The sequence below is a fragment of the Rhipicephalus sanguineus genome, chromosome 3 (genome assembly GCF_013339695.2).
Source record: "Rhipicephalus sanguineus isolate Rsan-2018 chromosome 3, BIME_Rsan_1.4, whole genome shotgun sequence".
Classification (NCBI taxonomy): Eukaryota; Metazoa; Arthropoda; class Arachnida; order Ixodida; family Ixodidae; genus Rhipicephalus; species Rhipicephalus sanguineus.
In genome coordinates this window covers 12436117-12449279 of record NC_051178.1, presented here as the reverse complement: position 1 = coordinate 12449279, position 13163 = coordinate 12436117, and the positions used below count along the sequence as shown (strand labels likewise).

At 46.1% G+C, this 13163-nt stretch overlaps 1 protein-coding gene across 1 annotated transcript; it reads right to left on the bottom strand.

The window, feature by feature from the left end:
* Positions 1–1802: 1802 nt before the first annotated feature.
* LOC119384803 (uncharacterized) lies at positions 1803–2483 on the bottom strand. Its single transcript, XM_037652499.1, has one exon. The coding sequence runs from the start codon at positions 2481–2483 to the stop codon at positions 1803–1805; it is 681 nt and encodes a 226-aa protein (XP_037508427.1).
* Positions 2484–13163: the final 10680 nt, after the last annotated feature.

Sequence of the window (13163 nt, the reverse complement as noted above, 5' to 3'; positions counted from 1 at the left end):
GCGGTCAAAACGCTCTTGAGCGGGCGTATGCAATTGGCAGACAGCACGCGAATTCTCGCGAGCCGCTCGCTTTGGTTCCGGCAGTGCCTGTGCACTGCAGTCATTGATTTGCGGCTGTCGCACCCCTTTCCGTCCTTGGGGTGCAGGGCGTTCTAAACGTGCTTGATGGCTATGTACTCTGCGAGAAAAATATCGAAGACGCGATCCTCGTGGAGGTGCTTCCACAAAAAGTAGCCGATCTGGGACAAGTTGCGCAAGTTTGCCGTCACCACCATGCTGCCGCTAATGACGACGACGCGTGCGTCCAAGACGAGCATCGACATGCGCGCCTGCCGTCTCACCCTCTTCCACCTTCCCGCCGCGGGCAACGCCGTTGTCAACTTGATGATTCTTGTTTCGCTTGGAAATGCCTAGCTCCGATCCAAACAGGTGGTGGTTTCCCTCTAAGGTTTATGAATGCGCATCAAGACACCATATCGAAGGTACATCGAGGTCCGCTGCAGAAGTCTCGCTGCTCGAGAAGAACAGTGCGCTTGATGGGAAGTGGATGTCGGACTTGATAGGGCCTTGCGCCATCCATCCAAAGGCAGTGTCGATCGCTGTTAGCCTCTCGTTGATGCGATCGCTTTTTCCGGTTGTCACTCTCCAATAGGCGTCAGATCCTATGAGAACGGTTATGTCGGCTTGCTTCCAAGTATCCGGTTGACATGCGTCAGCCACCTTATATTCCTTGGCGATGAGCGCCTGCAAGATATTGTTCTCCAGCGGTGTACTCGTTACGGAGCATATCTCTGGAATTGGTAATGCTTCCAATTCCACCGCAGCATCGTCACATTGGCTGCACAGTCGCACGTAGACACGCTCGGCGCATTGTCGCCTCTGTGATTTGGAGCTTCCAAAGGTGATGAGGGAAAGCGCTTCCCTTCCAACGACGGAACACTGAAGTTTTCTGGCCGCGTCTTCGCGAATGTAACTACGCTGGCTACCGCTGTCTAAAATCACTCGAACTAGAAGTCGTCGGTTACCGCACTCTGCCCAAATGCGGCCTGTCTGCAACAGTACCGCCGTGGATCCGACGTGAGTGCTTTGGGCGGTTGTCACGGTTCGAAAACTTGGCGGAGAGGGTCTTCCCAACGCAACGGATTCAGCAGTAGGCGGTAGGCCCTCGACTGGTCTCGACAGCTCGCACGGAATAGTCAGGTGGCGGCGACGGCAGGTACCACAGGTAAGGCTGTAGGACTTTTTGCAGAGCCTTGCGATGTGGTTGCGTGTACCGCAGCGGAAACAGCAGTTATGATTCCGTAGCCTCACTCGCTTGTCGTCCGCTGACAGAGTGGCATTGCAGGAAATTATGCTATGCCCGCTGCTGTTGCAAAGTGGGCACACTTGGTTGACCGACACCGTTGAACTTGTAAGAGCTGCAGCCGATGGAATGTGTTCCGCGCCGCCGGTGCTCTCGGTCGCCATGCTCATATTTTTGTTTTCATATGGACGGCGACGAAGATCTAGGCGACCTTCCTCCCTCACTTCCACTTGGATGCGAAGAAAGGTTAAAAGGTCCTTCGCACGACGTATTCTGTCTTCGGGAGCTTCAGTCCCACTAGTTTCGCCGTCATATTACTTTATCTTCTGCCGACACATGATAGCCAGATCGTCTGGCAAGCAGCGCATCATAACACGATTCAGCACCACGATGTACTGATCCGGTGATACTCCGAGGCCTTCCAATGCGCTCATTCGGAACTGCACACTGCCGTGGAGTGTACGACGCTTGGCTACGTCTGACGAGCTCTTCACGGGAATCAACGCAAGAGTTGGTCCACGTGCTCATTAATGAGATCTCGCCGTCCGTAGCGACCCGTAAGCGTCTTCATTGCGAGGTCGTAATTCTGCTCGGCTAACCGGATGCCTTCAATGGACCGCTTCGCGCTGCCGGTCAAGTACGTCAGCAAATACTTGAACTTTTCGATGCGAGGCAATTCGTTATTCTGGTGGATCGTGGCGTCGTAATGGCCCCAAAAGGCCTGCCATTCACGCAGGTTGCCGTCGAATGTAGGTATCTGTAGTCTAGGTAGCAGAACTGATAGCCGACGCTGCTCTCTCACCTGGTCCGGAGCATCGACGGAATTCGGAAGGTCCAGGTTGCTCGATCCGGATCCAGAAGCTTGAGCATGCGTCCTTGTAGCCTGCTGACCTTCTTGCAGCCAGTACTTGGCGCGCGCAGAGGCGTAGCTCATCTTGTCGCTATAATCCTGTGCCGTTTCGACTTCGCGGTCAAGATTGTCTTCATCTGTTACTGCAAGGATTGCGTCGTCCAGTCTTGCTAATGCTGATTCCCTGTCCTTCAGGTAGTCGAGTTGCACGCTAACTTCCGAGAGGTCGGGATCCGTTTGCTGTAGCAGGTCGGTTAACTGGGTTAGGGCCCGCGTGACACCAGTCCTCAGCGCACCACGCTTCTTGCGCAGCTGGTCCGAGTTCGCCATGGCCGTGACGTGAAGGCGTCGCTTGAGGGGCAGTCCCGGGTTTCGCAGCACCAAATGTTACGAAATGACTGGTTCCCCAGACGTGAAAGAGAGACGTCCGTTTAATGGCTATACTAAAGGCGAACTGCTGCACCGGCCACATGATGATGATGATGATGCTCCTTGGATGATGGCACCTACCGGCCACATGCACGTGCCCTCGATGCCCCTCGGTTTCCTCCTCTTTGATAGAGTCGGGCACGCTCCAAGTTGCTCCGTTCCGCACTATTTTGCAACAGTAAGCTTCAATTTTGTTCCCATAGCAGTTAGAGATTGTACAATCGGAGTCTATGGAAACGGCGAAAAATGTGGCCCGTTTTTCGCGAGAAAAACGCTCACTGTGGTACACTAAGCAAGTTATGTTAATGGTCAGGAAATCACATGTAGTCCTGACACTCAGCTTTCGTTTGAAGCCATTCTCAACTTGCCGCAATTGGCACAACATTGTTCCCTAACGCGTTTTTTGAAACGCGGTCCTTCAAATGCTTGTGGTAAATTGATAAACCCTTGCTTACCACCGGCGACAAGGCGTCGTCTGTGGACGAGCGAGCTTATCGCTAATGTTCGGAGCGCGGCATCACCGCGCCGTCATCGGTTCATTCGCGGCGTCGGATCAGCTGTTTCTTTTTTTTTTCAGCCCGTGACTTAGTTCCACAGCTTCTCTCAGGATGTCGCCGCAGAAGAAAAACAAAATAGCTTTCGTTTCGGTTTCGTTTTTTAGGGGCGAAGCTCCTCTTACTCTGCCCTTGTCACGTCTTCGTTGTCCGGCGTAACCACCTTTGCAAACTGCCCACTACTTCGCCTTTGCAAACATCCCATTACGACCCATCACCGATCCCTTGCAAACTGCCCACTACTTCATCTTTGCAAACATCCCACTGCGATCTATCACCAATCCATCACTTCACCAACCATAAAGCCGTTATAATGAAGGTTGAACGGAAGCCACGTCTAGCTACCACTTACTATTAATAAAATTTCTTGTATAAATATATACAGTGTTTGTCACGTCTTTGATGTAGCCTTGTGCTGTAGCCTTCTTCGTCTAGTCTTACGTTTTTTCGCGCTATTTGCTTTCGTCACGTCTTTGATGATGTACTGGGCTATCGCTTTGATTACTGCTGGGCGAAACCACTGAAGATTTCACGGTGTAACCATGATTGCTTCAAGAGCTTGGCCCAAGCTCATTCACCCGTGGATATGCTGTGAATTTTTTACTGCAATCTTGAGCTGTCGTTTCTTTTTCTCTTTACTTTATGACTTTTTTAGTGTATTTTTAAAAACTCCACGTGTATCAGATCGTTCAGATCTACATTTGTAATTCTTACTTTATAATTTTATAAACGTCCTAAGGAACAGAACGAACGATCAAGTTATGGTGAACAAAGCTCTTTCGAACTTTCGTACGCGTATTGTGGTGGAAACTTATTTCTCCGTTCTCATGATATCGTTATGATATTCTGAGCTAGCTACTATTCAGCAACGTAAAGGAAACGAAGTAAGCTTACAAAAGCGAGCCATAGTAATGAAATGACGAAGTTAGACGTTTTTGCAGTTGCTTTTTACCTTAGGGCTAACGCAAGTGTCTGTCGTAATCTTAACGAAAGAAGGGGAATAGTTCGAGGGATTCTTTTTCTTGTTCGACACAACTAATGAAACGAACAGATAATTAAGCCAAGTAATGATAAGAAACATTTTTTTTTTCAAGGAAATCAAAATCGCTATTTGGATAGGCATCAGCGGACTGCTCGTAACCCTACATGCTGCGCTCTCAACGCAAAGAGACTGTGCGAAATCCCCTTTCCTACCTGGAGTGGCTGTGTTCTCTTAAAGCACCATTTTGTAGAGTTACGCGAGGCTAGATCTAGAAGAGTTAGCTGCCAGCCTTACTTCATTTGTTGCCATCGCACTCTTTGCATCACCCTTGCGGTGAAACTGGTATTTTTATTCACCTCTTGTCATATCTATCGTCCTACGTCAACAGAAAAAGACCAGCATGCCTTCTCCTTTAACATCAGAAAGCACTGTGCGCTGCATCGGATAGGTCCGTGTGGATGAAATCTTTGTGGAAGTCCAGGGACTGGTGCTGCCAGTTACAAAACGAAAATCCTGTGATTCAGCCGCTTTTCTCACGCACTCGCAGCCGACCTCAACGTACAGCATTAAGACACTATTTTAAACATCTATAAATAAAAATGTGCGCAGCTTGTACTAGTTGCGTAAGGCTGGAACCGACAACGGAGCTAGTGTTCGATCTATCTTCTAAGGTTTTGCTGGTAATACCAAGCTTTTGCTAGAGGCGCAAAGTTTTTGCTAGTAGTACTAGGATATCGTTAGGCTTGGATGTTCTATTCTTCTCAGGTTTCGGTCGGTTCGCCACACTACGCACTTGTTACGTGGTTCTGAAGGAGAAATGTCGCGTCACTAGTAGATACGTGATGGGATTTTAGTCACGTGAGAGAGAAAGTACAACTTTATTAGAGTCCAGTGCAGACGCTGAGGTTGCCCCGCGCCACCCGGTTGTTCCGAGGTTTTTGGCGGAAACATGTCACATCAATAGTTACGTGACGTTGCGGGATTTTAGTCGCGTGACTAATTACGTGATCTCACTTCAAATTCAGTCACGTGACTAGTTACGTGTTGTTACGTGACTGTAGTCACGTAAGGAGATGTTGTGCGATGTTACGCGACAATTGCAGGCCTGGTGTACAAAAAATTGTAGCCACAGGAAACAACAACCCATCATCGATATCACATATATTTCACGATCACGAGAAATTCACTTTCGTTGCTCGAAAGAGCAAGCGAAGCTGCACTCATGCACTTTTTATCACGTTTCAAAATTTATTGGTCTTCTACGATATTTCTGGAATTTTTTGCATGCTTCACTTGCTCTATTCTTTTTTCTTTCCTGGTGAAAAGCGTATATATATTGCTGTAAGCTTGAAAATATAGCCAGTTGTAAGTTCAGCGCTGTGTGTGTTTTCCAATATCGTCCTTGTTCTTTACGGTGTGAAACATCGAATTATGCTCTACAGCGCAAACAGAAAGCAGCCGTTTTCACTTTGCATTCCGCTCCTGCCCTTTGGAAGGTAGGGACACTAGCAAGAAGCTATGCAAGGAGCGTTTGACCGTAAGGTCTTCATAATAGCTATTGTATCACGTGCCAGCCACCGCGCGCTGTGGCTGAATGGGTTGATCGTCCGTGCTGGCTGTTAGCGCGTAATCGCTAGAGTGCGGGTTTGAATCCCAATGCGGTTTTTTCTTGTTCTCTTTTTTGTCCCTCTCAGAATTGCTGATGTTTGCCGCGGTGGTACAGCGGTTACGGCGATCGGCTGCTGACCCAAAGGGCACAGGTTTGACGGCGGCTCCAGCATTTTCGAACGAGGCAAAACTGCTAGAGGCTCGTGTACTTGGTTTTAGATGCACGTTACGAACCTAACCTAAAGTGGTTAGGTTCGTAACGCAGCGTTTGTCTACGGCATGACTCATAAACATATTATGGTTTTGGCACGTAGAACGCCAGCAATTATTATGACAAGTGCAACGCTGCTGAATATATAGTTGCTTGTTTTCTCGCTGGCCATTTCCCCCAAGATATTTGATGCAGTTTCGGTTTCGCTTCTGTAAATGGAGCAAGTAAGTTTCTCATGTTTTATTATTTATTACCACGCAACCCATTACATAATAACGATGAAAAGGAACCCAGATTTTAGTTAACCTCAGCCATAAGGCAATACGCAACGAAACCAAGGCAAGCATGAGGGCAGCCATTTACAACATAATGAAGCGTTTTGAAGAAGTACTCTACTATTAGAGACAGACGCAGAAATGTAACCAGGAATAGTAGAACCAAGGCAAACCTTGTATTGTCGAATCGTCGCCTTTTTTTTAAGGGAGTAGCGTTCTCTGCTTCTCGAAGTAGTGCCGCTCTTTTGCATTACATTTACTACCCCTCCGAAAAAGAGCCATCCTGGCTAATTGGGGACAGCTGCACAGTGACAGTGAAGCTTTATCAGGTCCATATGCACAATCTCATACCTAGGTATTTGATTACAATAAGTCTCAAGCGACTTGACAACGTATGTCAAGTACGAGGCTTGCTAGAGCACACGGTACGGACCGTGGTACTTCGGAAGAAGTTTCATAGACCGACCGGGGCCACCTAGGAGTCCGGAGCCCAGGCCCGTAGCTAGGGGGTATTCCCCAGGGGCCCGCCTCCCCTCCCAAAAGTTTGACGGTGGAGGTGTTTTACTGACAAGAATAATGAGAATAGGTATTTTTCTCAGACAGTCAACGCCTTCAGCAAGTGCCCCCCCCCCGCCTCGCCCTTCACTGACTGGCGCAGGCCGGCGGCGACGGAGACTGGTGTGCACGGAACAGACGACGAAACGGTAGGCAAGCAGACGCGGATACGCGACACAGCGCGGCCGCGCGCCGTTGCCATGGCAACGACGGAGAGATCTTCCACCGGCTGCTTTGCTGCTGGCTTGCGTTTCCTTTATTGAATTCTCGGCGCTCGCCACTTTCCTATGAAGGATGCTTTCTCACGCTCATAACGTGCATCCCATTCGTGACCTGGAAGTGCCGGGCGCGCGGCGATAATGCAATCCAGAAGCATGCAAGATATCAGGACTATTTTTGTGAGGCGAAACGACACCCTTTCAACACGTTCTTTAGTGCACGCTGCTTTCCTGATCGGCATAGGTAATTTCATCGGGAATATCAGCCGATGACACACTGCCTTTGTCGTTGCAGCAACGCCACTTCACGCAGTTGAAAGAGTAATCACTCAGAGGGAAGTTCCGGCATAGACACATGCAGTTCGTCTTTACTGCTGACTTTCCCGGAACAGGTACCCATGTTAGCAGCAATGTACAGTACAACAGGGCGAATGAAAACAGCGAGGAAGAAGACGTCAATGCTAACAAGCGCTTTTCGTATTACAGTTCTGCTTACCGATTCAATCAGCCACATATGCGATGCTCACTAGATTGATTGCCTTCCTCACTGTGAATAATGGGTCATCAAGCAATACGAACAGATCCAGCTCGCCTTGCTTGTTCTCCTCAGGTTTATGACTAACGTGTCGCTGCTGCACCATATATATATATATATATATATATATATATATATATATATATATATATATATATATATATATATCACTCAGAGGGAAGTTCCCTCTGAGTGATTAACGTGCCGCTGCTGCACCATATATATATATATATATATATATATATATATATATACATGGTGCAGCAGCGACACGTTAGTCAGAAACCTCGCGGGTTTTCTTGATCAACCGGAAAAAATTAGCGCGCAATTAGCACGTTGCTGAAAGTAGCGCAGACAGATGCCATTCGAACATGCCTACATACGCCTCATTGACATTTTGACAATTAGGTGAGTACTTGTCGAGTTACAAATATAATTATTTCTAATTAATCAAACCTCAATAACGAGAAAATAGCAGTACTGACTCCGGTGTGCTAGGAATAATATGCAGTAGGTTTGTTTCGCGTAACGCCGTTGCCGTTCCTCTTTTTTTTAATCGTGCTGCGTGATGTATATATATATACAGTGATGCTACCGAGGACTTCTGATTTGGAGCAATTTCTGGAGCAGCAAAATTTCCGTTTTGAAGCACTTTAGAGCAGCAAAATTTTCATCTTGGAGCACTTTGGAGCAGATAATTTTGTCATGTCCAGGAATTCGGGACATCGACAACTAGCGCCATCTGTTGCGTTGGCTGCTGAGTGGCAGCGTCACTGAATGGGAAACGACCTTTAAACATTTCGTGTTCGTGTTCAACATAACTGCCTAGTTAAGCCAAGTGAATCATATCCAATCCTAATTAAGCCTAGTTGAGCAGGGCAAAGCCTAATTAGGCAGGCATAATTAACTCAAAGGCTAATTAACCATAATTAAGCCGAGTTGAGATTCTTGTTGCATAGGCATGCCACGCTCGGCAAGATGTGCCGAGCAAATGCTAATTAAGAATAAATAATACTGACTTAATTAGCAATAATTTTGATAATTAGTTCATTAGGCTTAGATTGACTTCGAGCGGAAGCTAGTCGAGGCCGAGCCTCGAATGTGCGAGTTAGGCTAATTAAGTTATAATTAAGGCTAGTCTGACTTGGGATGCAAGCTAATCGAGACCAAGTCTCCAATGTGCCACTGACACCTATTAAGCTTTTGCATGTCGGTGGGCTCGTTGCTTTGGTAGCATTGTAACGAAAAAACAGCACATGAATACAGGGACGGAAAAGGTACACACACGAGCGTTGTGTGTGGCCCCTTCCGTCCCTGTCTTCTCGCGCTGTTTTAGGGGCGAAGCTCCTTATAGCGGCACCCGTTCGTCCCTCGTAGCGTAGTATGTAACCAGTCTTACGCTTTGACCTGCAAGGTGGTGCCGGTGGGAGATTTTTCCTGTGCGTTGTTGAACAATAAAAAATTCGCAGCGTTAGCTAAAAGCCGACTTCTTCTGTCTCTCATTCCCATTAGCAGCCATTCTTTACCTCCAAGGTAGTGCCTGGTGAGATTTCTCCTGTGCGTGATTAAAGAATAAAAATTTTGTTCAAAACGCCGTTGATTGATGAAATAAACCAACAAAAGAGGCCAGATGTTTTGTAAAAGCAAAACGAAAGAACGCCAGATGTTTCTAAAGCAAAACGAAAAGACGCCAGCTGCTTAACGAAAGACGCCAGATGTTTTCTAAGCAATGGTTTTCTAAACAATGAAAATTCACAGCGTACATGTAAAATTAAAGTGCGCTGCAAGTCGTCATAACTCATCGAACCTTTAGTATAAACGCGCCCGATCTCACGTCGGTGATGATGTACTGGGCAGAATTCACGGAAGATTCACGGTTTACCGATGAACCTCCGCAGCTTCGCCCACTCATCATCATACACTCCGTGGATATGCTGTGATTTTTTCCGTTACAATGCTATTAGGCTAATTATTCTAATTAATCTGCTTAAGCAGATTCATTTGGTGTTGTGATTTACTTGTGATTGGCACTTATGATTAATTTAGTGTTGTGATTTAGTGATGTTGTGACCTACTTCGTGTTGTGATTGCCAAGCGATACCCAATCGAACCCTATCAACACCTAGTCTATACTCGTGATGTACAATGTGATCCCGTGAACACTTCGTGCATCGGCGTGTGAATGCACGTGTCGAAACTTGGCTCGTCAAGCCAGGACCAGCCAAGTGTCGACCAGCTCCCCTCTAGCCCAGCTTAGCGCGAGTGAGTGCAAGCTGCGCGAATTTTTAAAATTAGGTTAGCCGAGAATTCACATTGAGAATGACTTACTATAATGTTGATCTACATTCTCCCCTTGGCATGAAGTGCATTACTAATGAATAACGACGATGAATTCAACATATTTTAAATGTAGGGGTGAAAGCTGTCAGTGTAGGACATAATTAAGATAGATAGCTAGCTAGTATATCAATCTATGCAGTTATAGTACAATGGCGGGAAATAATAGAATATCGGTAAATATTACCAGCGATAAATATCATATTTGTAATCAATTATAAATATTCGTTTATTAGAGATGCAATTTATCACTGACATGTGCCACAAGAAACATTTACGACAGATCACGAGTTACAGGAGTACTGCGTTGAAAACAGCGCGAAAACTGGACGAAGGCTAAGGAAACAAATTCGGCAGATTTAACGGGTTGTGGGAATCGGTTTCTTGCGAAGCAATCATCGAGTACTTTTATGCTGTATTTTATGGCTTTGAGCCAAGCGTTACGAGGTGGTTCGACGTGCTTTTGTAAGTGTAGTAGCTGTGTGCACATCGTGGCCTTACCAGCCACGTCGACAATACTGGCGTTTAAAGGGTAACTTATGGTGCGACGTAACGTCAGCCCTCGCGTTAAAGCACATACGTCAGTATTATCGAAACCAAGTGCACTTCATGCTGCAATCATGTGAATACCATACGTAACTTTCGTTAAGGTGTTCCTCTGGGATCGGAGAAATGCTTCAATATAGCTTGCTGAATCATAGCAATAAAAAAGTAAGGTTTATTAGACTGCTATAAAAGCGGAGCCAACACTGGAACCACATATATTAATCTGATATGACGCCTGTATCGTAAGGATACATATGTAGTGTTTATTGCTTTCTTGTAAAATTAGATAGCCAGCACCACAACCACAATGGATGTTGCACCGACATTACGCCTGCATAGTCCGTTTTTCCAAACCAGTTTGTAGCCCTGGCGTGGCTCTGTTGCCTGACTGCCACGCAGAATTGTGCTTAGGTTCGATTCCTGCTGGGATCCTGATTTTTATTTTTCCATTTGTCAGGACAACGCTGCCGATGTCGGTTTCTCTTAACGCTCTCGGATATAAATTACCAATGTCTGTTCTCGCGGTTCCTGGGTAGATATAAAATGTCTATCACCTGTGGCGCATACCCGTACACCGCAGGGCCGTGGTACACGAGTATGTGCCACACGTGTCTGAAGGAAAGTGTTTGAAGACGTACGCGACAGGATTTTCACGTCATTCACGTCAAGACCCGACAGTCATATTCGTAAAATCCTCTTACCCTCCCCTGCCTATTGTGGTCTACACCAAGTTAAGGAGGCAATCAAGACAGCACCCAGACGTAGGCGGCTGGCTAGCTCTATCTATCTATCTATCTATCTATCTATCTATCTATCTATCTATCTATCTATCTATCTATCTATCTATAGATAGATAGATAGATAGATAGATAGATAGATAGATAGATAGATAGATAGATAGATAGATAGACAGACAGACAGACAGACAGACAGACAGACAGACAGACAGACAGACAGACAGACAGATAGATAGATAGATAGATAGATAGATAGATAGATAGATAGATAGATAGATAGATAGATAGATAGATAGATAGATAGATAGAAACAGCGCGAAAACGGCCCGAATGCTAAGAAAACTTGAGAACAGTGTTCGTGTTGTTTGTTACCCTTCGTCCCGTTTTCGCGCTGTTTTCAACGCAGTAACGGGTATACCAATCTCCTCTTCAAGAGACCCTTCTGCAATTTAAAGGAGTAATTAATTGAATTGATAGTCACAGTCAAATAATATTTAAGTGCAGATATACAGTTAAAATTGATTGAGGGATATGATTGCAAAGCATCAGATGATAGCCTAAAGAGAGAGGGTGAATGCATGGGAGATTCTTGCTAATAAACCTTTTTCAAGCAATCCCATAACGCCCCGCGTGAGCGTGAACCACTCTGGGAAAAGTGTGTACATCGAGCGAGCCAGACGTTCGGACGCCCGCTGGTCGTTGGCACCATGGGAGCACGAAACGAAAAGAACACGTAGAAAATTGTTACGTCGTAAAACAATTCACATATCTGAACGCATCTGTATGTATCTGTACGCATGAAATGTGAAAGGAATAACGCAGTCAGTGTAGGTATTGCCGAGCGTATGTATGTATATCGGACGTAGCACTTAAACGGCATGTGTGTTACCGCGTGCCGATGCCGTCAAGATAGATAAACATTTTAATGAAGCTGGAGATGTTTGCCTGGCTGTTCGCCTGACATGCTACTCCAGGCGTTCTGGTGTCATCAATATGAGCCGAACACCGAAATAATGTTTAGTGTACGAATACTTGTAATGCACTAATGTAAATGTGACGTACTGAATCGCCAGAGACACATTTCCGTTTGAGAATTTGGTGTCGTGAACACTATTGCGCTTGCTCCCTACGTTTAGCCGCTATGGCCTATTTAAAAGGTAATTTCAGAGTTGCAGGTCATCTTGCTTACGACTATACATATCTGCGGCATACATTCACCTGCTAGCCAACACGCGAAAGCGCAACCAGCCTTTCTAAAATGCAACAACTGCAGTTAGTATCAACGAAGGGTGGTAAAAGCTTATCGTTTGATGCATATATGGTGCGAGCGACGCGCACGCGGTATATCTATATTTATTTCAGTATACTTTATACTTCAATGTATAGTTTATCTTAGCAAACGCCGACTATACGCTCTCGAGTACTCTTTGAATATCACAACCTCACCCTGAGCTGGTCGACAGTGTCGATGGACGTTGATTCCAAATGGATACGCGAACAGCATAGACCGCTCCTGAACTTCACCAAGGGGCCGAATTGTATTGTTTTATTTAATTTATGTTGTAGGGGCAGGGGACACAGCCCGGCTCGCACGTGACTAACTTCGTCCCATGTTTCTATTAGTCATCTCTTGAACGGACGAAGCCTCAAAGCGGTGAAGAGAAAACTGGGTACAGGCAAAAGCAAGATGTGTGCGCTAAGGGACAAGGAAGACAAAGGCACTAACACTATGGGTAGGATAGCTTAAATAGCTGAGGAGTTTTACGGAGATCTGTACAGTAGCCGGGGCAACCAGGAAGATAACGTAAGAAGTAGTAGTAGCCCAGAGGAATCGGGCATCCCACCGGTAACGACAGGGGAAATAAAGAAAACCTTGGAGGGAAAAAGAGGCAAACCCCTGGTGAGGATCACGTAACATCATATCTGTTGAATGAGTGGACAGACTGTGTTATAAAAACTGCCCACCCTCTATACGAAATGTCTCTTAACGGTAAGGGTACCATAATCTTGGAAGTATACTAAG

Excerpts from the sequence above, each read along its gene's own strand:
- LOC119384803 (XM_037652499.1), bottom strand. The coding sequence starts at position 2,483 with ATGGCGAACTCGGACCAGCTGCGCAAGAAGCGTGGTGCGCTGAGGACT.